The sequence below is a fragment of the Tamandua tetradactyla genome, chromosome 11 (assembly GCF_023851605.1).
Source record: "Tamandua tetradactyla isolate mTamTet1 chromosome 11, mTamTet1.pri, whole genome shotgun sequence".
NCBI lineage: Eukaryota > Metazoa > Chordata > Mammalia > Pilosa > Myrmecophagidae > Tamandua > Tamandua tetradactyla.
The window spans coordinates 95,130,509-95,157,001 of record NC_135337.1 but is presented as its reverse complement, the minus strand read 5'-3'; the positions used below and the strand labels follow the sequence as shown (position 1 = coordinate 95,157,001).

The window sequence follows — 26,493 nt, the reverse complement described above, 5'->3', positions numbered from 1 at the left end:
CCTGGCCACGCGGCTCCCAGTTCCGAACGCTTCGGCCCCGTTCGGCGCGGCGGGGCACGCCCCCCCCCAACGGAGCCCACCCTGGCAGGACTCCGGCCCCTTGGGGCCCCCGCCCCGTGTAGGGCAGGATTAGTCAGGAACCCCGTCCTCGTGAGGCCCGGGGGGAGCCCCGTTGAGTCCTGGATTGGGTCCCCATGCCCCCGTCAGGCCCGATCATTCGAGAACGCCGCGCCTAGGGCACCGGCTCTGTGGGAACCCCCGCCTCTGGGGGACCCGCTCCGTGTACCCCGCCCGTGGGGCCCGTTCGGCCTGGGGTTCCTCCTCCTTTTGGAGAGCAGTCAGGCGGGGCGCCCGTGCCCTGGGGAGCCCCTGCGTCAGGCTCCTGTGCGGCTCCAAGGTCGGGGGCTGGGTCTCCAACCCGAACCCCAGCCGAGGAGGAGGAATCTCGGCGGAGCTAAGTCTCTCGCAGGCGGGACCATACGCATGCGCATCACACTTTCAACGTCAGGCCCACTCGTGCCTTGAGTGGCTCCCCTCGGGTGACGTCACACGCTCGCCCCGTCCCCGACGCACAGGGCCTCTCCAAGCTCGCTCAAGTCTCAGGGGCCTGAGCAGAAGCGGTGGGGGGAGGCGGGACCCTGCCAGCCTTGGCCTCCGATTGGCCACGCTCTCGTGAGCGATGCTCCGGGATTGGTCGACTCCTGCCTGTCTCCCGTCCCTCCCCGGGGCTTCCGCTTCCGGTTCTGACGGACGCGCCGGCCGTAAAGATGATCGGGGACATCCTGCTGTTCGGGTAATTGTGGGGGGAACCAGGGGCTGGGGAGAGAGAACCAGACGTGGAGGGGACGGCCCCGGTAATCGCATTCCCCCTCCGCAGGACGCTGCTGGTGAACGCCGGGGCGGTGCTCAACTTTAAGCTGTGAGTAGGCCGCGCAGGAGCGCGGCCCCACCCTTGGTGCCTGCAGCCCCGCCCTTCGCCGAGGGCCCTGCCCCTCAGCGTAGGCCACACCCCGCCGGAGCCCGCCCCACGCCACAGGCCACGCCCCCACTCAGCGGGCCACTCCTTCTGGCCACGCCTCTAGCCAGTTCATCCACCGGTGACCCTTGCCACCTCGGTGTCCCTGCCGTCCATTCCCGGGGGCCCTTCTGCTCACACCCCTCCCCATCCCTGCGGCAAGAAACTTAATCAGGGACCTTAGCACCGAGAGCGGAACCCTCCCATGTCCCTGTCCATCCGCTGCACTTTCAGTGGCCGCACATCTGGCTGTGCTCGGCCAGGCTGGTGGCAGCCCAGAGAGAGACACTGAGCCACCTGAGGTCACCAAGCAGACAGCGGCTAGGCAGGGCTAGGTCTGAAGTTGACCGCTAAGCGGTCTCTACGTCCCACTGAAAGAAGACACTGTCTGCTCTTTGTAGGAAAAAGAAGGACACACAGGGCTTTGGGGAGGAGTCGAGGGCGCCCAGTACAGGTAAGTCGTCCTGGCCCCCTGCCCTCATTCTGTTGGCTCATCTGCTTTTACACCTGGGGACTCTGGAGTTGCACTGGCTGCTTCAAAGAGGATGATTCTTTGTAACTAGGTCCAAGCCCTCTTTCCTTTTTTAACAGAATATGTGTGTATTGGGTTGAGGTTGGGGGTGGATAGGTCTCAGGATGTGCTATTCCTTCTGCCACATCTGCCCCTCATTTCTTTCTCCTGCCAGACCCCCCAGACCATGTCCTGCTGTTGTAAGTTAGGGTAAGTTGACTGTGTTGTAGGTTGACCGTGTGTTCCAGAGAAGGGGACTGAGCTCATTCCAGCCCCCCTGTGATATTCAGTGCCAGCACTCCAGTGTGAATGAATGAGGGAGAGAGTGAATGGTCGGCTTCACCAGGAGCTTTGCTTTTATAGCAGCAGATTTGCATTTTGGCCCTCAGCGTCCCTCTCTTTTTAATGAGGTGCCTACATTAGGAGATTTTGAATAAAGCAGGAGATTGCATATGAAAATCCAAATGTCCAATCTCAGGGTGCAGCTGACTGCTTGGCACCTGTTGAGTGTAGTTGAGAAGCAGAATCCCCTTCAGGCAGGTTGTAGCCTCCACCTCACCCCTACCCTATTTTATTAGTTTATTAAGCTACTGGATTGCGATATAGCAGAAATGGATCAGCTTTTATAAAGGGAATTTATTGAATTGCAAATTAACAGTTCTAAGGCCATAAATATGTCCTAACTAAGGCATCCAGAGAAAGATACCTTGGCTCAAGGAAAGATGATCTGGGAAGGCACATGGCTGGTGTCTGCTGGTCCTTGTTCCTGGTCTCATTGCTTCCAGCCTCTGATGCCAGTGGTTTCCTCTTTAAGCATCTGTGGGCATTCACTTAACTGCTCTAGGACAAAACTCTGGGTTTCATCTCTTAGTTTAACATTTGTCAGGGGCAGAGATTTATTTTTTTTTTAGGTTCTGGTTGTTTCTGTTAGTTCTTGCTTAGCACCTGGGCTATTTCTGTCCTGATCTCAAAACATCTCTACATCAGCTCTGCCTGTCAGCTCTGAGCTCTCTCCAAATGTTTCCACTTTTGAGTCCAGTAAACTAATCAAGCCCCACCTGGAAATGGGTGGTGTCACATCTTCATTTAATCAAAGTCACATCCACAATTGGGTGTGCCACATCTCTGTGGAAATAATCTAATCAGATTTCCAACCTGCAGTGCTGAATGGGGATTAAAAGAAAACACTGCCCCCACAAGATAGGATCAGGGTTAAAACATGGCTTTTCTGGGCCACATAATAGATTCAAACCGGTACACCTGTCATATTTATATCATCTCCCTGGGCCTGGAGGCCCTGGAATTTATACCACCTGATGGGTTTATTCCTGTGACTCTTTGGTATGTAATAGGACCTGTGTGTGGCTGTTACATCCATTCATTCATTCATTCATTCACCAAACATTTAACGAGCACCTACTACATGCCGGCTTCAATTCTGAGCGCTTGCAATACAGCAGGGAGCAAGACAGGCCCTCGTGTGACTGGGCAGGGGTGGGACAGGTCCTAAACAAGAACAGGCAGTGAAGGAGGTGCTAGCGAGTCCGGAGAAGCACTTATCAGTGGGGACAGGTGTTAATGGGGAGCCATCCCGGCTGGGCTGGGTGAGGGTCCGCACCTCCGAGGAGGCGGTACTGCGGCCACAGCAGCCAGAGCCCTGGCTGAGCTGTGCAGGAGCACCTTTGGGGGCAGCCGGAGCTGTGCTGGAGCACCTGTGGGGGCGATCTGAGCTGTGCTGGAGCACCTGTGGGGGCCAGGCGGCGCTGTGCTGGAGCACCTGTGGGGGCGGCCGGGGGAGGTGCTTTCTGCATGTATTCCCTTCATCCTCCTGCCTTTTCTGAGAAGGAAGGTGTTCTAGTTTGTAAGCTGCCAGGATGTGATATACCAAAAACCGAACAGCTTTTAAAAAGGGGAATTTAATAAGTGGCAAGTTTACATGTTCTAAGGCTGTGAAAATGTCCAAATTAAAGCAAAGGCTATAGAGATGTCCAATGTAAGACATCCAGAGAAAGATACCTTGGTTCAAGAAGGCTGATGACGTTCAGAGTTTCCTTTCAACTGGAAAGGCACATGGCGAACATGACATCTGCTAACTTCCTCTTAGGCTTCTTGTTTCCTGAAGCTCCCGCGGGGGTGTTTTCCTTCTTCATCTCCAAAGGTCACTGGCCGTGTGGGCTTTTGTGGTTCTTGTGGCTCTCAAGGATCTCTCCAAAATGCTTCCTCTTTTAAGGGCTTCCAGTAAACTAATCAAGACCCACCCAGAATGGATGGAGTCACATCTCCCTCTGATCACAGATTAATACCCACAAGTGGGTGGGTCACAGCTTGGTGGAGATAATCTAATCAAGTTTCCAATCTAAAGTGCTGAAGAGGGATTAAAAGATGGATCAGGGTTAAAGCATGGCTTTTCTAGGGTGCGTAATTCTTTCAAACCAGCACAGAAAGGTTGTTGTCCCGTTTTACAGATGAGGAAACTGAGGCGCAGAGATGTGGCTCAACTTGCTTCCTGGCCACATAGAGTTGGCATTTGAGTCATGATTTCCTGATCCCAGAGGTTATACTCTCAAGCACAAGACCATCTATCTGTCCACCCATTTGTCCATCCATCCACGCATGCATTCATTCATTTAGCAGCCATACATTGCAAACCTGCTCTGCAGAAAGCACTGTGCCAAGCCCTGGGGTGGAATTGGAGCTGTGGTGGGTAGATCAGGCCCAAGGGCCTGGAGGTGGCAGGGACTCCTGGGCATTTCCAGGTCAGCCTTTCCCCAGGATGCTCACTCTCCCTCAAGGCTCCTTCTGGTAGGGCTCTGTGCCCCCTGCCCCCACACATGGGCTGTGCTTCCTCCTAGCCCTCTGCCCTTGCCTAGCTGTCCCTAATGCTATGGCCGCTGTGTTTGCTGAGAGTCTTCCCAGCAGCCCATCACCCCCATTTATACAGGAAGAAATGGGGGTACAGAAAGGCCAAGGATGGACAGAGCTAGGCCTTTGAGCCACAGTAAGCTCCCTTGGGAGCTGCTCTAACAAAGGACCACAGACCTGGAGGCTGCAAACAACAGGAACTGATTCTCTCCTGGGCCACAAGTCCGAAATCAAGGTGGGGCCGCACTCCATCTGAGAACTCCAGGGGAGAGTCTGTTCCCTGCCCCTCTAGGCTCAGGACCCCAGGCATTCCTTGACTTGTAGTGGCATCACTTCCCTCTCTGCCTCCACCCTCACGGGGCCTTATCTCCCTGTGTCTCATCTGCCTCTTCTCTTACAAGGACCCTTGTTGGCCTGCCCTACTCCTAGCTCCATCTGCAGTGACCCTATTTCCAAATAAAATCTTATTCTGAGCTCCCAGGGCTTAGGAAGTGGGCATTTCTCTTTGGGGACACAGTTCAATCCATGACACTCCTGCTGGGTCAGGCCCCCCAGTGCATGCTCCCAGCACCCCGAGCTTTCTGTCACGGCAGTCAGCATGAGGAATGAGCTTGCAGATGGTTGCTTGTTTGTGCTCAAGCGCCCTGTGAGCCCCGAGGGCTGGTCCCCGTCTGTTCCTCGGCTACCGCCAGGAGCGTGTGGCCCCCGATGGCATTTGCCATCAGTGAGAAAGCCCATTCTGCCAATGCCGGGCTTGGGGAAGGGCCTCGCAGAGCTCTTCCCTTGTGTCCCACCCCTCTCAGTCGCCCCCAGAACCCAGGTCAGGCCACGTGCAGCTTTCTATGGGAGGTGACTGTGGCGAGCTCGTCTGGTGTGTTTGGCAGGTGGGTGTGTAGGTCGTGGCCAGGATGGAGCCCTGTTGTGAGGGTTCCGCCAGCATGCCTAAGTCATGCCCAGGATCTGGCCGTCCACACGGCAAAGGTCCTGGTCTGTGGACTGCGTGATGGGCGTCCCCCGTCGAGGTCACCCGTTCGATTTGCTCTGGAAACCCAGAGAAGGAGGCTGATTCACCTTCCAGCGACCTCAGAAGGTTTTGGAACCCGGGTCACTGGAGTCCTGCTGTGTCAAATTGCCTCCCCCTAAAGGGGGCTCAGTTCCTTGGCTTCGGAGGGGACCAGAGGGCGGCACCAGCAAAGCAGGCTCCTGTTTTACTTGCTCGGATTTGGATGCTTTGGGTGGCAAACAGTGAAAACCCAGCAGAAGCAGTTGAAGCAGATTGAAAAGTCCAAGGGCAGGACTGTCCCAAGTATGTTCAGCTTCTTGTTCCCCTTCTGGGTTGGTTCCACTTGTGGTTTCATTTGTGGCAAATGTGACCTTGAGCAGAAATCTGACATATTCTTCTGTAAAGCACCAGACATTAAACATTTTCGTCTTTGCTGGCCATACAGTTGCTGGTGCAACAGCTTGACTTTGCCATCGCAGTCCAGAGCAGCCACAGAGAACGTATAAGTGAACGGGCATGGTTGTGCACCAATAAAACTTTATTTTGTATAATTTCTGCAGGTCAAGAAATACCATTTAGCTTTTTCCCCAGCCTTTAAAGATGTAAAAACCATCCTTAGCTCGTGGGCAGCAGGGGCTGGATTTGACCTGTGGGCTGTGGTTTGCTGGCCCCTGCCCGAGAGGACAAGGCTCTCGTTGCCCCGTAGCGGGGGCAAGTGTTCAGGGCTGAGTGTTGTTGGACAGATGTTGGCCACGGGCCCCTCCCTGAGCCATGGGCTGGGGGCTCGGTGTGATCAGTGGGTGGGTCATGGCCCCCAAAGCCAGTGGGCTGAGGGGCGGGGAGCAGTGGGAAGGCAGGGGCTGTGGGTGTTGGGCTGGCGAGACTGCAAAGCCCCCCCCACGTTACTGCAAGGATGCCTGCCGCATGGTAAAAGTGCACTTTGGCTTTCAGGTGACAACATCCGGGAGTTCCTTCTGAGCCTGCGGTACTTCCGCATCTTCATCGCGCTGTGGAATGTCTTCATGATGTTCTGCATGATTGTGTAAGTCAAGTGCTCCCCTCTGCGGTTATAGCCTCACACCTGTTCTCTCGCATGCCCCGGCCCGTGGGTCACCTCCTGTCGCCCGGCCTGCCCTTCAAGGTCACACTGTCTGTTCTCAAAATAAAATCCTCCTGAGCTGGTGAGGAGACCGGAGGCCATGGGAATAAGCTTGGGGGCCGCATCCCAGCCAGGTAGGCTGGGCCTTCTGCGAGCACAGCGCGTTCCCTGCGCCCTGGCTGTGCCCGCGCCTCGGCCCCAGGTGCCCTCCCCGAGCCTCAGCCCCGTCCCTGAGGCCGGCTGTCCTGTGCTTGGCATGCATTTGGCCTCTGCCACTGGGTCCCACTGCAGCCTCCTGCTGTCCAACCAAATGCATTCAGATTCTGCTTTTGGTTTCAGGCCCATTTTTGTTTTCGTTTAGGCTAAAACCAATCCACCCAGGTTGGTTCTTTTTCTAGTGTTGGGACCTATGCCAAGAATGCTATCAGCTGATGGTGAGGCTCGTGAGAAGCCTGAGGACTGTGGTAGGAGAACCTGAGGACCTTGGCCTTTGCTGAAAGAGGACGAGCGCGGAAGGCAGGCCCCCCGAGAGGTGGTGGCGCTGGATTGCCGCACCTCAGCCTGTGTTTCTGAGGATGTGGTGGCTGGGGAAGGAGGGCTCTCACAGCGTCTGTAACAGAGTGTGAGATCTCGGGATGAGGCCGTGAGGGGTGTCCCATGAGACCAGGGGGACTTGAGAGCAAGGGTGACGCCTGCCCAGGTGCAGAGAGGTCTTGTGAAGAGACCAGGGGATCTGCAGCGAGAAGAACACAGGCAGTGGATCCAGGCCTCGCAGGCAGCTGGACGGTGTCAGGTGACTCCTCCGGCCTTTTGTCTCTAGGTTCCCTTTTATTCATTCATTCATTGGTTCATTCAGAACCAGCCATTGAGCATCTGCTCCTCCAGCCGCCTGGAGTATGGCCAAGACCAGATGGCCACTGGTACTGCCCTCTGTGAGTACCAGTATAGCGGGTAGGAGATGGGCAGAAAACCAGGCGAGTAGGAGGAAATGAATTGTGAGGTGGCATGTTGCAAGAGGAGGTGGTCAGAGAAAGGTTCCCTGAGAAGGTGACTTTTAAGTCAAAACTTAAGGCAGGAGAAGCCTGCCACCCATGCAACCAGGGGAAAGGGTCTGGCTGCACAGGAAGCAGCACATGCAAAGGTCCTGGGGCAGGGATGAGCTTTGTGTAGTTTCTCACCCTGCTCTTTTCTGTGCAAGTGCTTTGTCATCCTCTCCTCTCAGACCAGCTTCCTTCACTCCCTCACTTTTGGCCCGAGACCACAGAGGCAGCCTCAGGGCCCTGTGATCTCCCACCTCCACTCCCAGCATCGGCTCAGACAGTAGCCCATTGTTCCGATTTTGATTCCTGGGAGTGGTAGTTGAATGGCCTAGCAGTTGGCTTGGGTGCCCTGGCTCCAGCAAGACCACTCAGGCTAGGGGTCAGTAACCCACTGTCCATGGGTGGCCTGTTTTTGTAAATGACGTTAATGGGCCCACAGCCACACCTGTGTCAGTGGCTGCTTTTGTGGCTATAGTTGCACAGTTGAGGGGTCACAGTAGAGACTTCCTAGCCTGTAAGGCCTGAAGTATTTGCTGTCTGGCCGTGTACAGAAAAAGTTTACTGGCCCCTGACTTCGGCAGAGGTGGGGTTGGGGGAGATTCCCTCAAGAAGTGTGTCTATCAGGGAGGCAGTAATTGCTTTCCCAGGATATTGAGAAACTGGAAATCACCCAGAAGTCCAAGAACAGGGATGGGCCGATGACGCTCAGGACACTCAGACGACCTGCTGCCACAGCGGCATCATTGATGATGTGCCAGAAGGTTCTGTCTGCATGGGGAGCTATTTTGAAAGTGGAGAACCTGGTGGGATGGCAGTGCACGCACGGTCTGAGCTCAGCTGGGGCTTGCACAAGTAAACGTGGAGTCAGCATAGAGTGAGTGCCATCTGTACGGGCAGGAAGCTGTTCAGTGAAGGAGCTGGGAAGATCTGTTCCAGCTGGACCACGGAGGCAATGCGAGGTCCTTTGTGACTGGCTTTTTTCATGCACCACCCTGTTTCAAGGTTCATCCATGTTGTAGCATTTACATTCCTTTTTATGGCTGACTCATTTTCCATTGTGCAGATGGGCCATGTTTGCTTATCTGTTCAGCCATTGATGGACACTTGGGTGTGTGTCTTTTTGGCTATTGTGAATATGCTGCTTTGAACCTTCTTCATGCACGTTTTAGGTGGACATCTGTTATATTTCGTTTTGTTTTTCTCCCTCTCAGAGGGGATTGCTGGGCAATATTGCAATTCTGTTTAACTGTTTGGGAAACTGTGCCATTCCCCATTCCCCCGGCTGTGCATGAGGGGACCAGTTTCCCTGCATCCTTACAGATACTTGTTATTGCTCATCCTTTTGGTCGCAGCCTTTCTATTGGGTATAAAGTCGCGTCTCGTGGTTTTGATTTGCATTTCTCTGGTAACTGATGATGTTGTGTCTTCTCCTGTGCTTGTTGGCCATTTGTATATCTTCTGTATATCTTATTTATATATCTTTTGTGGAAACATCTGTTCAAGCCTTTAGCCTACCTTTTTTTATTGGATACTTTGTTTATTACTGAGTTTGAAGAGTCTTTATATATATATATATATATATATATATATATATATATATATATATTCTGGATGCTAGTCCCTTAACAGATAACTGATTTGCAAATACTTCCTTCCATTCTTTGGTTGTCTTTACACTTTCTTGATGGTGTCCATTGAAGCACAAAGGTATTTTTGTTCTGATAAAGTCCAATTTGTCTTTTTTTCCCCTTTGCTTGTAATTTTGGTGTCATAAGTAAGAACCCATTGCCTGATCATAGGTCTCAGAGATTTATACCTGTGTTTTCTTCTAAGAGTTTAATGGTTTTAGCTCTTACAATTGGGCCTTTGAGGCATTTTTAGTTCATTTTTATGTGTGGTGTGAGATTGGGGTCTAGCGTCATTCTTTTGCCTGCAGAAATCCATTTGTCCCAGCCCCACTGGTTATTTTTATTTATTTATTTATTTTTGTTTATGCCCACTGGTTATTTTTTATTATTATTTGCATGGGCAGGCATCTGGAATTGAACTTGGTTCTCTGGCATGGCAGGTGAGAACTCTGCCTGCTGAGCCACTGTGGCCTGCCCCCATTGGTTATTTTTTAAATTAACATTTTATTTTGGATAAGTTTATATTTATGGAAATGTTACAAAGATAATACAGAGTTCTTTCCCCCCCCAGTCTCTTCATTTTAAACTTTTAATTTTGAAATACTTTTAAAAATACTGGCTAGTAACAAAAATAATACGAATATAGAGAACTCCAACATACCCCCCCACTCTCCAGATACCCAGATCCACCAGTTTTAACCACACTTGCCATGTCATCCTGTCCATCAATCTATCAATCTGTCTGTCTACTAATCTATTTTCTGAACACTTGAGTATAGGTTGAATACTTAATACTGCCTTATTTCCAAAGAGCAAGGACATTCCCTATGTAGTCATCTTCATTACAGTTATCAAGTTCAGGAAATTTAACATTGATATAAAGCTTACAGACTAAAGTCCAGTTTTTTTCATATGGTCCAGTTACTTCCTTTTGAACGCTTTCTAGATCCACTCCAGGATCATGGATTGCATTTGATAGTCATTGTCTCTTTAGTTGCTGTCTCGCTCTCCCTTTTAGTTGTGGGAGCATATATTACAACGTACATTTTCCCATCTCACGCACTTTCAAGCACACCACTCAGTGGGATTAATCACATTTATGATGTCGAGGAACTTTCACCATCTCCCGTTACCAGAGCTTCCCTTTCACCCCAAACCGAATTCCCCCGTTCACTCCTCCATCCCCTTGCTCTCTGCCTCTGGTAACCTGGGCTTTACTCTCTAGTCTCTGAGAGCTTGCGAGCTCTCTGACCTTTTATTTGTGGTTACTAGGGGGCTTAAATTTAACATCTAACTCTGTGACAGCCTCCCGTGCTCGGATGCCAGCTTCAGTGGCAAACAGTGTGTTCCTGTACCTCCCTGTCTCCACGCTTATGCCCTTCTCATCTCACGTTTCATGCTTATACAGTTGAGAGTCCAAAACCACTATTTCTCATTGCATTTTGCACATCCACCTTTTAGATCTTGGGGAAAGTAAAAGTGAACTTACAAATGAAAAATACAATAATCCTGGTGTTTACACTTTTCCATGTCGTTATCCTCACCAGAGATCTTTATTCTCTTTCCTGTGGCTTTGATCTCTGGTATCCTTTCCTTTCCGTCTGCAGCACTGGCGTTGGCCTCTCTCATAGGGCCAGTGCAGCAGCAATGGACTCCCTTGGTTTTTGTTTATCTGGGAATGTTTTTTTGGGGGGGGGGCAGTCTCCAGGAATCGAACCCAGGTCTCTGGCATGGCAGGTGAGAATTCTGCTACTGAGCCACTGTTGCACCACCCTCCCCCTCACTTTTTTTAAAATTTTTATTTTTTTTTTTTTATTTTTTATTATTTAAAAAAAAAAAAAATTACAGAAACACAAACATTCCCAATATGTGATCATTCCATTCTACATATATAATCAGTAATTCACAATATCATCACATAGCTGCAGATTCATCAGATTCATCATCATGATCATTTCTTAGAACATTTGTCCTCCCCCTCACTTTTGAAAGACAGTTTTGTTGTATATAGATTCCTTGGTTGTCAGTGTTTTGCTTTCAGCACTGAAAAATGTCTTCCCACTGCCTTCTCGTCTTGTGGTTTCTGATGAAAAATCAGCATGTAATCTTACAGAGGCCCCTAACATGTATGTGACATGCAGCTTCTCTTGCAGCTTTCAGAGTTCTCTGTCTTTGGCCTTCAGCAGTTAGATGTGCCATGCTGTGGGCCTATTTGGGTTGTGCATAATCTTTTTAACAGCTCTATGGTTTTGTACCTATACATACCTGACTTTATGGGCATTTATCTGATTTCCAGGTTTTTCTGGCCTGGATTATCTTCAGTCAGTGATCAGAGTTACATTATTTTTTTATAAACTGTAATCATTTGCTTATTCAAAGGTCTTTTTAAAAAAAATTTTATTAGTAAAACCGAACAACATACAATATGAACATTCTTTTTTTTATCACAGTTGTATATTCAGCATCATGGTTATTTCTTAGAACATTTGCATCAATTCAGAAAAAGAAATCAAAACAAAACAGAGAAAAAATTCATACATACCATACCCCTCACCCCTCCCCTTTATTGATCACTAGCATTTCAATCTACTAAATTTATTTTGACATTTGTTTCCCCTATTGTTTATTTTTAATCCATATGTTTTACTCATCTGTCCATAAGGTAGATAAAAGGAGCATCAGACACAAGGTTTTCACAATCACACAGTCACATTGTGAAAGCTATATCATTATTCAATCATCTTCAAGAAACATGGCTACTGGAACACAGCTCTACATTTTCAGGCACTTCCCTCCAGCCTCTCCATTACATCTTGAATAACAAGGTGATATCTATTTAATGTGTAAGAATAACCTCCAGGATAACCTCTCGACTCTGTTTGGAATCTCTCAGCCGTTGACACTTTGTCTCATTTCTCTCTTACCCCTTTCGGTTGAGAAGGTTTTCAATCCTTTGATGCCGAGTCCCAGTTCACTCTAGGATTTCTGTCCCATGTTGCCAGGAAGGTCCACACCCCTGGGAGTCATGTCCCATGTAGACGGGGAAGGCCGTGCGTGAGTTTGCTTGTCGTGTTGGCTGAGAGAGGCCACATCTGAGCAACAAAAGAGATTCTCTTAGGGGGTGCCTCTTAGGACTAATTTTAAGTAGGCTTAGCCTATCTCAAAGGTTTTTTATTCATCAGAGTCTCTACTAACTTGCAGTAGTAGAAAACGGGTTAAAATGTCACAGTAGTAGAAACCGGTTAAAATGTTAGTCGCTGCTAACTTGCAGTAATAGAAATGGGTTAAAATGTAGCCAGATAGGCTTGTAAACCTTTTTTTTTCCCCCTAAGAATTACTTTTAAAGTCAGAAAATGATGGAAAATAATTGAAAGGGTAGTAATATGAAATAATTTCTCAAAGTATTTTTATGACAGTAACTTCTCATCCTCACTGACCTTTTCTGCCCTCTGACTCCTCAGGCTGTTTGGTTCCTGAGCCCCCCGATATGGAACCAGGACCGCCCTTTTCCAGACATCGATTCTCCGTCCCTCAGCTCCTGGCAACTGCAACAATGATTTTGGCTGGAAAACCGGTGACCTGCCCAGAATTTCCAAGCTCGTGGTGGGTGGACAAGTGTTCGCCAAGAGCAGTGATTTCCCAGCCACGTCGTCTTTTTTTTTTCTTTTTCTGTTCCAAAGATACTTTCCCTTTGGTCTCTGAAAATGGGATGTTTTTAGGTTGCGGAGTTTCGCGCACCTGTGCACCCTGCATTCCCAGCAGGTAAAAGAACATGCCTTGGAGCACATCATCTTTCTGGAATCCTCTTCCACCAAGGTGTCAATAGGAAACCCATTTGTGACTATTTGTTGGTTTATTTTGAAACCCCCGTCCTTTTGGTTGGAATAGTAGGGATGTCTCTGCTGTATCTGTCCGGGGATGTGAGCACAAAGGTTGGCTGTTTCACTGAGCAGAAAGGCAGCCTCTCTTGGGCAGTGCCCGTCTGTGACGAGGAAGCTCAGTGCTGTTGGGCCTCGGTGTCGTATCCGAATCACCGCCTTGTCCCCTGCCTCTGCTCAGCTGCTCAGTGCAGCTGGGGCGTCCCCAGGACTCTGAGGAGCAGGTGACTTGCTCCAGGGAGGCTGACTGCCCTGCTTCAACACTAACCTGATAGTGGGAGGGCTCCGAAGAGGGGGGTGGTGGTGGTGATTGGTTTCCTTGCAGGAGAAGATGAAACGCTTGCAGGGGTGGGTGAGCATGTTGGGGGAAATTTTGCTTTGCCTCAAGCCTTTTGTCTATGAGGTAACTTTGGGAATCACTAATTGTCCAGTTGCGACAGTGAGAATGGCTTAGTGGTGATGCTGGGACTGCGTTCTGAAAGCTTGGGTTTCAAGTTGTTGATTTCAAGGTTGAAAAACAGCGAGTCCCACTCTAGGAAGGAAGGTGATTTCCACAGAAGCTTCTTTGAAAGGGAGTCCAGGTTTAACTGCCAAAGCAAAACGTTGGTGTTCTGTCACCCCAGTCCCCTAAGTGAGGTGTATTTATTGTGTTTTGAAATCCTGACTTGTAAGTCAACTTAGAAGGGGCAAAAAAGAGAACTATGCAGCTTTTAGAACTAAATAGCATTGAAAATAAAGCTTATTTCTGAAAAGGACCTTTTGTATACTTTTTTTTTTTTTTTAACCAAGAATTTGACTTCCACTTGAGGCATTTCAAATGATGGGAAAACACCTGGGATTCATTTTGAAGGTTGTCAAGATGTCAGAAAAGAGTCAATGTTAGATGTTTTCCTTTCAGATTTTGCCAAGTGACTGGCAAGAATTATGCAAATATAATTCAGGTGTGGGCTGCTTCGGGAAATCAGAAGAGAGCCGGTGATAATGGTGGGATTTCACTAAACCAGGTCACAACCACTTTGATTTTTGCTTGACCAATGCAGTTCTGCACCATTGCTTCTCTTTATTATTCCCTTGTGTTGGGCACAGCCTTACCACATGGCTTGTAAGTGGCAGGGATCGCGGCTGCCAAATCAAGTTTCACTCAGGCTCGTATCTTTTTCCAAAAGACAGAACGCTTGGCAAGGGTGGGTGATGTTGGGGGAAATTTTGCTTTGCCCCAAGTCCCTTGTCTATAAGGGATCACTAATTGTTCAGTAGTGACAGTGAGAATGGCTTAGTGGTGACACTGGGACTGTGTTCTGGAAGTTGGGTTTCAAGTTGGTGACTTCAAGGTTGAAAAACAGCAAGTCTCACTCTAGAAAACACTTCCAAGGTGTGCAGGCATTCAAGGAGAACGTTTTTGCCTCATCCAGGCGGATGCTGAGGTCTCTGTGAAGTGATGTGCTTGTGCCTTCTGAGGCTGAATTGTACTCCAAGAACAGAATGCTGTCGCTGAGATTTTGTTTCAATGGTTGTATTTTTCTCCCGAGAGCTAACATTTCATTGTTAATGTTTGTAGAAGCCATGTAGCCTTCACAGCTGCACACTGGAGGCTGCTGTTGGTTTAAAAAATTGAATCTCATGGATGTGTCTCTTTGGAGGCTTTTCAAGAATTCTCATCAGCTCGTTGGGGTGCATAGACTCCCAAGGACTCATATTCTTGGTCATTTAGATGTGGATTCAAAGGCCCTCTCTGTGCTCCTTCCCTGTGGGGCTTGGCTGATTGCTTCCCCTCTTCAAGCCTCAGTTTCCCCCCTCTCAGATGGGGCTGAAAGTTCCTCCTGCCTCACAAGGCCATTTGAGTGAGGCAGAGAACTCAAAAGTGTGCCAGGCACTTGGTGCCACTCCTGGTGAGTGTGCAGGATGCCCTGTCGTGTGGCCACTGTGCATGCCCACCTTTGCTCATGCAAGCTGCACATGCACACACATTTGTTTGCTGTTAGCAAGCATGTTTAACCATGGGGAGCAGTTCCTCGAGTGGGAAACCTCTGTGCCTTCTCGTGCCCCTTGCAGCATTTTCTTTCCACATATCTGTCCACATGTTTTCATTTTAGCATCATTTCTGCTTGTTTTCCATGCTTCCAAGAGACCTCCGAGTTCTCCTCTTTGATTTGCACATGGTGTAACGAGTTCTCTCTTTAGGTCTCCTTTGTGCACTGTTGCGGCCTCTTTCTGTGCACATGTACATGGATATGGCACGTTTTTCATGTGTTAGTAAAGCTCTCCAGAGGAACAGAACTGACAGCATATATGTGGATATGCCGTGCATATATATATATAAATATTAAGAGATTTGTTATAGCTGGCTGCAAGTTGGAAACTCCACAAAGGAGGTGATGAACTCTCCAGGAGAACCTGGCCTGCTGAAGTAGCAATAGAAATTCTTCCTTCTCTTTCTGTTTGCTGTAAAGTTCTCAGTTCTCCCTTTAAGGCTTCTGACTGACTGGTTGAGGAGACTCTTCTTGTCACTGAAGGCAGTGTACTTTGTAGATTGTAGATGCAGTCAACAATAGATGCAGTCAACTGACCAGTGATATAAGTCCATCCGAGAAATGCCCTCATGGTAGCAGTTGGGCCAGGGCTTGCTTGGCCCACCACCAAACCCCATAACCCAGGCACACAGACCCATGAAATTAACCACCCATGATGCCCAGCGGCTTATAGCCTGCTTTTCTCATGAGGTATTACCACTGTGTGTCCAAGTCAGTAAACAGGCTTCTTCCACAATGTCATTCGTAATAACTGCAAAGATGACATTGTAGGGATGCACTGTAATGAACCAGTTCCTGGTGGGCAGGCACTTGGGGAGTGTCCAGTTTTTGTCGGTTTTAGCTAACATTTCAGCAGATGTTTTGGTGTTCAGCCATAGTGACTTTGGGAGTCACTTTTTAAAAAAGATCCACCATGAAGCTTAGGGCTGAGGACTCCAAAGAAAAGGAAGAAATACATTTCAGCCAACTTTTTTTTTTTTTTTTAACCAAAAAACTTGGTTCTAGATCCTTACCAGCTTTGACCAGAACAGTGTCTGGCTGCTTCCATTTCTTTAACCTGTGAATAAGAATGGGATATTTGGCTCCGCCCCCCAAAATGCAAAAACTGTACTTGATTTCACCCCAACTGCCTTTCTACCTTGGCCCAGGAAGATCTCCCCCCCACACCAATTTTTTTTAAGACTTTTATTTTGAAATAATTTAAAAACTTACAGGACATTTGCAAAAATAACATAAACCCCACAGAGAACTCCCATATACCCCCACCCCCAGATACCCAATTCTACCAGTTTTAACTTTTTGCCACCTTTGCTGTATCATTCTCTCTCTCTGCTTCTCTCATCCAATTGTTTATCCATCCATCTATCCGTCTGCCCATCCATTTATCCCTATCTATCCATCTATTTTCTGTAATTTGAGAGAATATTGTATATGTCACACTCCTTGAACACTTAATACTGCCATGCATATTTCCTAAGAACAGGGATATGCACTGATGTGACCGCCTTAAGCCCAGCTATCAAGGTCTGAAATTTAACATGGGTGTGAAGCTCACAGTCTGCATTCCAGTTTTTCCTTACGTCCTTTTGCGCCTTCTCTCCTCCTTTGTTAGACCCCATCCAGAATCATGCATTGCCTTTGTCACTGTCTGTTTGTTGCTCTTTTTTTTTTTTTTTTTAACTGTGGAAACCTAAACCTTCCCATCCCAAGCCTTTCCAAGCACACATTCAGTGGGATCCATCACACTCACACTGTTGGGGTGCCATTGCTACCTTCCTTTACCACCACTTTCCCTTCTCCCTCGTTTACTAACTCTCCTCGTCCCCTGCTCCCGCCCCGGTAACCTGTGCCCTGCTTTCGGTCTCTGTGAGCTTGCATATTTTCTTGTGGTTACCATGGGGCTTAAATTTAACATCCTAAATCTATAACCATCTTGTTTGCACCCACACACCTTTCATCTCTGTTACTTATTCTCACGCAAAAAAATGTGCTACCATCACGTCTGTCCATTTCCAAACATTTACATTCACCCTGGTTAAACATTCTACACATACTAAGCAACTGTCCCCATTCTGTAGCATCATTCTATATCTTGGTAACCTATATTCTAGATTTTATATCTATGAGTTTACATAGTATAGTTAGGTCATATCAGTGAGATCATACAATATTTGTCCTTTTGTATCTGACTTATTTCTCTGAACATAATCTCCTGAAGGTTCACCCATGTTGTTGTGTGCTTCAGGACTTCATTCCTTCTTAACTCCTGAATAACATTCCATCACATGTAATACCACCTTTTGTTTATCCATTCATCTGTTGATGGATACTTGGGTTGTTGTTGTCTTTTGAAAATTGTGAATAATGCTGCTATGAACGTCAGTGTGCAAATGTCTGTTCGAGTCACTGCTTTCAGTTCTGGGTATATACTGAGTAGTAGAGTTACTGGGTCGTAAGGCAACTCTATGCTTAGCTTCCCGAGGAACTGCCAAACCGTCCTCCACACTGGCTGCACCATACTGCATTCTTGCCAGCAGTAAATAAGTGTGCCACATCCTCTCAACACCTGTAGTTTCCTGTTTGCTTAATAGCAGCATTTCTACTAGGTCTCCCTCATTTTTGAAAGACAGTTTTGTCAGATAGAGAATTTCTGATTGGCACTTTTTGCTTTCATCACTTAAGTATGTCTTCCACTGCCTTCCTGCCTCCATGGTTTCCAATGAGAAATCAGCACTTAATCTTATGGAGGCGCCATTGCATGTGACATGTCACTTCTCTCTTGCAGCTGTCAGAATCCTCTTGCAGCTGTCAGAATCCTATCTTTGTCATTCAACAGTTTGATTATAACATGGTGCATTGTGGGTCTCTTTTGGTTTATCTTGTTTGGAGTTTGTCGAGCAGCTTAGACGTATATATTCATGTCTTTGGTAAATTTGCAGGTTTCAGCCCTTATTTCTTTGACTATTCTCTTTGCCCCTTTCTCTCTTCTCCTTTTGGGACTCCTGCAATGAGTACATTGGTACTTTATGGTACCCACAGTTTCCCCAGGCTCTGTGTACTTTTCTTAATTCTTCCTTCTCAGCCAGACTGGATGACTTCAATTGTCTTATCTTCAAGTTCTCTGATTCCTTATTCTGCCAGCTGTCGAACCCATCTAGGGAATTTTTAACTTCTATTACTGTGGTCCTCAACTCTGTTTGATTCCTTTTCATAATTTCCATTTCTGTGTATCTTTTCTGTGTTCATCTGTCATTTTCCTGATTTCCTTTAGTCCTTTGTCCACATATTCCTTTAGCTCTTTGAGCATGTTTAGGAACATATTTTAAAAGTCTTTGTCTGCAATTTCCCAGGTTTGGTCTTCCTCACTGGTGCTTTCTAATGCTTCAATCTTCACCTTTGCCTAGGCCATCACTTCCTGTTTCTTTGTATGCTTTGTGACCTTTTGTTGAAACCTGGACATTTTGATACTTTAACGTGTTATGTATGGAATTTAGACTCTGCAGGAATCTTTCCTTAAGCTTGCCTCTAGCTTGTATTCTGAAAGAACTTTTCTTGATTACTAGTAGCTAACAACAACAAAAAAGGGGGGGACAAAAGGAAAGGCAAAGAAAGCACTTCCTCAGCTTTGCAAACTGACCTGTGATTTCAGGGCTCATCCACATGATGCATTTAGAGGACAGCTCCTGGCCAAGCGTAGGGCCTCCCTGATCTTTTTCTTGGGCCTGTGCATGGGTTTGAATGTCCCCTCCTCCAGGACCCTGGGCCCTGCACTGTACATCCTGCAGCCAGAAATCCCTTGTACCAGGCAGACACTTCTCTGCTCTCCACGGCATCCTTGTGCACAGTGAACTTGTTCACTTGGCAAGTTCTGGGGCAGCAAGTCCCTCAGGACACCACCAGACAGATGGGCAGACATACATACTCCTGGCACATGCATAAGCATGCCTCTGCCCCTGCCAGAGCCGGGGCCAGAGGTTCCCGCTGGAACCAGTGAGGGGTGCTGGCGGCAGGGCACCCCGAGGTGTTTGAGTGGCCTTTCTCTTGATTCAGGGCATGACCTTTCATTGTCCTTTGGAGCCTCAAGAAAGGTGTTCTTGCCAGTGCTGGCTGGTGCTCAGGGTCACAGTGGGGGCCCAAAGCTTGGAGGTCTCATTCCTCTGCCTTGACCTGTACCCCAGAAAGCCCCTGAATGCCCCCTGCTGAGGGCGGCCACTGGCCTGAGGGGCTGCCAGAGGGAACCACGAGGAGGCCACGCCTGGAGATCTGCCCTTGCAGCCCCCACCTTCTGGCCCGTGGGTTGCTCCTGGACTTCAGTTTCCACCACTCTGGAGCAGGGATCAGCGAAGTATGGCTCACAGGCTGGGTTCCGCTGCAACCTGCCTGCATCAGGTGAATTTTATGGAGACACAGCCGTGCCCACCCTTGAACGCATTGACTTTGGTGCTGTTGTGCTTTTCAGAAGCCCGCTGACCCTGAACCGGGTGAGCACAGAGCGTCTTGAGCAGTGCCTCTCCTTTCCCCTTTCACCCCAAGTCTCCTGGGCAGAATCACCTGCCTGCCTTGTGGTCTCGATTTTAATAAAGACAACTTCCAACCTGTTTTTCAAATTTGCTGAAAACCTGTGCAAGCAATGCGATTAATAGACCAAAACCCAGTTTAATTTCTCTCAGTAGAGAGGTGGAAAATCCCTCTTGGGCTCCCGTGACACCTCAGAGTAGCAGCTCTGTACCCTATCGTAATGAGATGGGCTCTCCTCTGAGGTTGGATTTGATGAGCAAGCCAGTCTGCCATTAGTAAGCCATTCTCTTTTCATTCCAACCTTTTCATTATCTTCTTCTTAACCAAATTTGAGTTTATGAAATATTTGACAAGCCTCCTGATGTTTTCCCATGCTGATGAAAGATGCTGCTTAGTATTAAAGGCATAGTATTAAAAAAAAAAAAAAGATGTAAATTCTCCTTTGGGGTTGTTTGCACCCTTCTCTTGATTTCTATTATTATGCAGAAAAAAACACTTGAGAGTTCCTGGCAATCCGAGGTTTGGTGATAGCGAAAGTTTGTGAAAACAGGGTCTGCAGCAAATTGGAATTCCAAAGTCCACATTTTTTCAGTAGGAAAATGGCAAGTTGCTAGTTCCACGAGTGGCCCAGTGGCTTTCTTTCTGACCGGTGGGTTTGAGATCAGAGGGTTGGCGGGCAGCTGCCCAGCTGCTTTTGCACAGCATATGAGACAGCGCAGCCTTTCTGTTCTACCATGGAATTGGGGAGAATCAAAAGACAGTTACAGTAAGATTTAAAGTTCAGTGTCCTTGAATAAAGTTTTATTGGCATCCAGGCATGCCCCTCCGTTGATGCATCATCTGTGGTTGCTTTCTGCTTTCTTATCTCAACAGCAAGAGTTGAGGACCAACAGAGACCACATGACTACAGATCTGAAAATACTTACTTTCTAGCCCTTTGCAGAAAGCAGAAAGTTTGCTGACCCCTCGATTAAAGCACCTTATGGAGGCTTCGTTGCATCCTTCACTTGACAGTTGGTGATAAAATGTGGGTCAGGAGTGTGTGAACCATGCTGGGGGAGTTTTTAGAGGCTTTTTAGGGGGAATGACACTGGGCTGGACCCAGTTAGAATCTCGTGCGCTGGGCACCAAAGCGCGGGTGCTGAGTGTCTCTGCGCCTCTGTGTCCTCCCCTGTGGGGTGGGGACAGTGTACAGGACAGCCCCCGGGTCAGGGAGATGGCCGTGCCCTGCCTGACCTGGGGCAGGCCCTCAAATGGATGTGGGTATACTTGGTTCAGGATCCCAAGAAGAGACCATCCTGCACTTAGGGTGACTCTAAATCCAGCGGCTGGGGACCTCACTGGGAAAGGGATTTGAGACAGAACCTTGGAGAGGCTGCGGGCAGACAAGGGACATGGCCACACACTGCAGGATGCCTAGGGCCTCCAGGGGCTGGGCGAGGCCAGGGAGGACCACCAGAAACCCCGAAGGAGGGCGGCCCTCCTGGCACCTTGATTCTGGACTTCCAGCCTCCAGAACTGGGAGAGAGTAAATCTTATGGTTTTCAGCCCCCCTACTTTGTTGCACCCTGTGGAAGCCCTAGGGAACTAAGCTGCCGAAGTTGCCCAGGATGCGAGCAGTGAGTGTCCGGGGTGTATCTGACGCTCTACACCAGGGCGGAGGCTGTCTGTGGCCATGCTTTCCCATGCCTTGGCAGCATGCAGGGCGGGCAGCATGCCGTTGGTGTGGTGCAGGTAGCTGTTGCAGCACACTCTGGTCACACTGGGCGTGTTCTAGGCCCTTTGTGAGCAGAAGGATGCTGCCAACTGGTCTCCCGGCCTCTCCTGGTGACAGTGTCCCAAGATACAAGGATCTGCCCCGAGCCCTGGGCGGTGGTGCCACACTCCGATTCTGAATTCACTTTGAGGAAAATGAGTTGTGATTTTCTGGACGGCGTGGGGAGGGGGCCTGGGGCATGGAAGGAGCAGGGCAAACATGCAATTCCCTTGCGAACACTCATCTGCGCATCTGTGGCCCTGCGCCCTTGCATGGGGCACTGTAGTGGGTGGAGGACTCAGGAAGGCCAGGAGGAGTCTTGGCAGATGGTTGATTTTGTGTGTGCGTGTGAGCTGTGTGTAGTGTGTGGCCCATAGATGGTGTCTGTGCTACACTTGTTTATGTTTGACCTATGTGCTATGTAGAGATACATTTGTGTGCACGTGTGTGCAGCATGCTCATCCTGTCATGAAGGCTGTTGGCCCTATGTCTCAAATGGCGCCTGAACAGGAGGTGCAGTGGTGGAGCCAGGGCGCTTTTGCCACCAGGAGTCCTTGCATTGTCCCGTTTTCTCCACGAGAAAATCGAGGCTAGGGCTGGGCACTGCCCACTGGAGTCATCGGGGGTCATTGGCAGAGCTGGATGTGAACCCAGGTGCCTGGACTCTTCTCTTCTGTCGACACTGCTGCTTCCCTCACTGGAATCTTCAGATGTAGGGAACTGGCCATCTTGGGCTCAGGGGACCACTCTTTGGGCTCACATCATGGGGTTGCCAACGAGGATTCGGTGAGATGGTGTAAGGAAAGGCCTGGCAGTTGCCAGCCTACAGAAGGGCCTCTTCTGAAGGCTGGAGCACCATAGGCATTGCAGAACTTAGAACTCTCTGGAGTTTAGAGTCCTAGCTTGGGACCCCCCCTATTTATTGCCCATGATCCCTGTAATATTTCTGTAGCAAAACATGTGCCCGTTGGAACATCGATGCTGTGTTGCCAAGTCAAGAAGATAACCTCTGCCACTGGATGAGCTTGCTGCAAACACAGGAAAAGACTTTGCACCTCTATAGCTCTGCAGATTGGGGAGTCGCACGGGGGTGTGGACCCATGCCTTGAGAAGTCCTCCCTTTCCTTTGGGACCCAGTGCCTTCTCCGTGACAGGAGCGACTTGCCAGGTAACCCCCCGGTCACATGTCCCTGAGCCATGTAGAGCCAACTGCGTTTGATGTGAACACCTGTGGGAGCACTTTACCTTCCCTGCCAACGTATTGTTTTTCACACTGGGATGCAATTCCCACCTTCAGTTTTGAGAAGTTCCACTGGCCAGTTGAGGCTCTTCTAGTTTTTGCTTCTGTCTGCGCCACCCTTGTGGCATCTCCTGTTTTTCAGCATCAGCCCCCTAGCCCCTCTCTGTGTCTGCTGTCAGGGGTGGGGTTGGGGAGTGCCTCTAACTGGTTTGTGTTTTTCCCAAGACATCTGGGAACGCTGAGATGTTGGCCCATTGCAGTCACCATCCAAAATCCAGAATCCAAGTCACTTAGTTGGATGATTGGGTATCCAGCGAGACAGGAGCAGAGAAAACCTACTGATGGGTGGTGAGATAGAAGTCTATCCGGAAAAGTGGCAGTGGTTGTGGCTGAGAGGGCCTCACAGGGTAGACAGAGTGCTCGGACATGGCAAGGTGCAAGGCTGCTGAGCTCTGGGAACAGAGGAGCAAGATGATGCCAACCATGCAGCAGCTTGGGGAAGCCAAGCAGGTGAGACCAGGCACAGCACAGGTGAGGGGCAAAAGGAACATGCCCAAGACACATCACAAAAGAGAAGTCGAGAGGAGAGGGAGCAGGAGTTGCACAGCCTTTGGGCCAGAGAGCACAGTTTTGATTCAGAAAGATCTGCCATGGGATCCCAGCTGCATTTGGGATGTTAAGTAACCTGTAAACCTCAGGCTTCTCCTCACCTGTAACTGGAGGATGCGGTCGTAACTGTGTTTTGGTTTATCTATTGCTGTGTTACAAATCCTCCAATATTAAGTGGCTGAAAACAGCCCTTGCTTAGGCTTGGTTCTGTAGGCAGGACGGCTCAGTCCCTGTGGCCAGCTGGTTCCTTGGTTCTGCTCCACAGAAGCCCAGGCCTCCCCCTCTTGCTATGTGGCCCCCCAGAATTCTCCAGAATTCTCACGAGGCACCTTGGTGTGACAAGGCCTCCTTCTCTTTTTTTAATTCACAATTTATAATTCACATACCATAAAATTACCCGTTTAAAGTGTAATTTCAGTGACTTTTAGTATGTTCAGAATTGTGCAACACTCATTAAAATCTTAATTCCAGAACATTTTCATCACCCCAAATGGAAACCACTCACCAAGTAAGCAGTGTTTTCCACACCTGACTCCCCCAAGCCCCTGGTAACCTCTCATCTGTGTTCTCTGTGGTTGCCTGTTCTGGATCTTTTGTTTGAATGGACGCATACAATATTTGTCCTTCAGTGTCTGGCTTCTTTCACTCAGCGTCATGTCCTCAAAGTTCATCCATGTCATCGCATGACCAGAACTTGGCCCCATTTTATGGTTAATTGATACTCCATTGAATGGACAGACCACGTTTTGTGTGTCCATCATCTGCTGATGGTCATTTGGATTGCTTCCACCTTTTGGCTATTGTGACTAATGCTGCTATAGGCACTGGCATACAAGTCTCTGTGTGTGGATGCTTTCAGGTTTCTTGAGTAGGATTCCTGGGAGTTGGATTGCTGGGTCAGGTGGTAACTTCCAGAACTTCTTATGGCTTTAGCCTGGAACAAGCAGAGCATCGCTTCCACTGCATTCTTTTGGCTAAAGCAAATCACAGGTCCAGCCGTGTCAAGGGGAGTGGATGGCACAGGGCCTGCATACGGGGAAGTGGGCTTCCTGGGGGACCCCATGTGAAGTCCTCAGGGCAGAACCTGATATGTACTTAACAAAAGCTACTCCTTGCTTTTATTTTCTTTATTACTAACAATAATGACCCACAATTGGGGCTTCCACACTAAGGAAGACACAAACTGCTTGGATATAGGTGTACACTCATTGATGTCAACCTGACAGCAAATCCATCACCTCCACTTTGGAGGTTATATTGGCATGCTTTCTGATTAGTGCCAGATTCAGGTGGTAAGAGCTGTGACACCTCCTGGAGATCATGGGCTGGTCCCAGCGCTTGACATACTAGACGAATAGGGGCAGTACATGCTTGTTCTAAAAAATATAGAATTACAGGAAAAAGTAAAAATCACCTGTCATTCTACTTGCTAGTGATAACTACTCTGTTAAAGTCAGGCCACAGACATGGGTCAAGGTGGGGTAGTATATTTTGGCACATTTTTCCTACTAGTTACCAGTGTCCTCCCTTGCCTTATTGGGGGAAGTCCAGTAACTTCCCCTCTAAATAGCCCAGGGCTCCCAGGGTCCGGCTGAGGGAGTCTGGAGAGGCACAGCCCTGCTCTCTGCAGGAGGGAAGTATTGAGTGCCCTCCTACCATGGCTCCTGGCAACACGTGGCACCGCTGCTGAGGACTGGGCCAGCGCAGCCCTGGCAGCCGGGGTGCCCTTCTGCTCGTGCATCTCCTGATTCCTGCTTGGGCCCCAGTCCCCTCCTGCCAAGTATGTCTCCAGATGCCCTGTGTTCGTGCTCCTGGAACTTCCTCCACAGCCACCTTTCCAGGGCATTAGCCGGTCACGGACTCCAAACCACGGGCTCTGCTTTCTTGGAGCTGCTCTTGAAGAGGCGTCTCCCCCTTTCAGGGGCATTCCAAGCACAAAAGATCTTGTCCTCTCAGGACACTGGGGCCACTGGTCTCTGTACCTAAATAATGGTCACATGGTCAGGGAAGAACTATTACCAGAAGAGGGTTTACATCACGCCCCACCTGTGCATAACTGACAGGCGCCGTTGGAAGTCTCTCTTCCTTGAAGCAGGTCCGTCCTGAACTTCGGAGAAGCAGCGGACATTTCAGGACTTCTGTCCAGCGGCTGTCTTATTTCATCTATTCCCCCTTCTCTGTGAAATGTTAAATGCGGAGTAAAACCGTGTGTGCGTGTGTGCATCCACGCGTGTCTTATCTATACAATCATCACGAAAAACTCATCGAGTCTCGCTGCGCCAGGCCCGTGGGACCGAAGGTGTGCACGTGTGTGTGGGTATGCACACGGTCACGGGCTCCTGACGTGCTCACTCACCTACCCGAGTCTCCGACGTGCCCTGGGGATAGGGCGGCGGGTCAGCGCCCTCACGCAGGTTCACGGTTAAGGTTCTCCCTAGTTTAAAAAGAGCAGGTGAGTTGTATTCTCCAATATTTCTTAATTTGAACCCCACAAAATAAAAGGTTTACTTCTACGGCACTATCGTTATCTATGCATGTGTAAGCTGTTATTCATCTGAGTTAGAAACCAGGAAGAGGCACGCGGAATGGACCCCGGGCAGGGCTGGCGGGCGAGGCCGGCGACCCCCGGAGGCCCAGCTCCGGCCCGCAGAGCGCGGCGCTCGGAGCCGGCGGGGGCTGGGGGCTCGTCCCGCGCGCAGACGCGGCGCTCCTGCCGGCCGAGGCGGCCGCCCTCCCTCCCGCCGTCCCGGGCTCCCGGGGCCGCTCTGCCCGCGCCCGCTGGGCGACCCTGGGCCTCAGCTGCCCCGTTTGTGACGCGTGGGCCGGGGAACGAGGACGTCAGTTCTCCGGCGTCTCCCAGCGAGGCAGGCGCTGGGGTCCTTTAAGCCTCCTTCGGGGCGCTTCGGGCAGCGTCGGGAGCCGTCTGGGCCGTCCCGCGCGGGGAAGGGGCGGCCGGTGGCCGGAGGCACGGTGCTGCTCCATAGAGCCCGCCCGGCCCGCGTGGCAGAGCCCCGCCTGGGGCGCAGGGGCGCGGCCCGGGCTCTGAGAGGCTGGTGCACCCCCAGCTCGGCGGGCAGAGCCCGGCGCCGCCGCAGGCACCTCAGGAGCAGCGGCCAGGACGCCGCGAACGTTTCCGACGGCCCGGGCGGGGGCGGGGCCTGCTGGCGGTGGCCGTTGCTCCGCCCAACCGCCTCCCAACGGCTTCCCTCGGCCGGCCGGCGGGGCGGGGCGAGGCGGCGGGCGAGTGCGCCTGCGCGCGCGTGCGCCGACGCGTAGGGCAGGGCGGAGCGCGCGGCCCCTCCCT

At 49.8% G+C, this 26,493-nt stretch overlaps 1 protein-coding gene and 1 long non-coding RNA gene across 5 annotated transcripts; one reads left to right on the top strand and one right to left on the bottom strand.

Annotated features, from left to right (window-relative positions):
* Positions 1–688: 688 nt before the first annotated feature.
* SMIM7 (small integral membrane protein 7) lies at positions 689–13,791 on the top strand. The gene is made up of 5 exons (XM_077122001.1): positions 689–793; positions 878–919; positions 1,417–1,469; positions 6,343–6,433; positions 12,620–13,791. The coding sequence occupies exons 1-5, from the start codon at positions 768–770 to the stop codon at positions 12,633–12,635; spliced, it is 228 nt and encodes a 75-aa protein (XP_076978116.1). The 5' UTR covers positions 689–767; the 3' UTR covers positions 12,636–13,791.
* Positions 11,025–26,416, bottom strand: LOC143650780 (uncharacterized). 4 transcript variants are annotated; one of them, XR_013159670.1, is made up of 5 exons: positions 26,289–26,416; positions 25,251–25,623; positions 24,846–25,171; positions 12,083–24,565; positions 11,025–11,970 (listed from the first exon to the last, which is right to left on the bottom strand). It is a non-coding gene; the product is annotated as an uncharacterized LOC143650780 (long non-coding RNA). The 4 variants fall into 4 exon arrangements; XR_013159672.1 differs by lacking the exons at positions 11,025–11,970; positions 26,289–26,416 and adding an exon at positions 25,977–26,153 and having other exon boundaries at positions 24,302–24,565; XR_013159673.1 differs by lacking the exons at positions 11,025–11,970; positions 26,289–26,416 and adding an exon at positions 25,698–25,859 and having other exon boundaries at positions 24,302–24,565.
* Between the last annotated feature and the right edge of the window lie 77 nt (positions 26,417–26,493).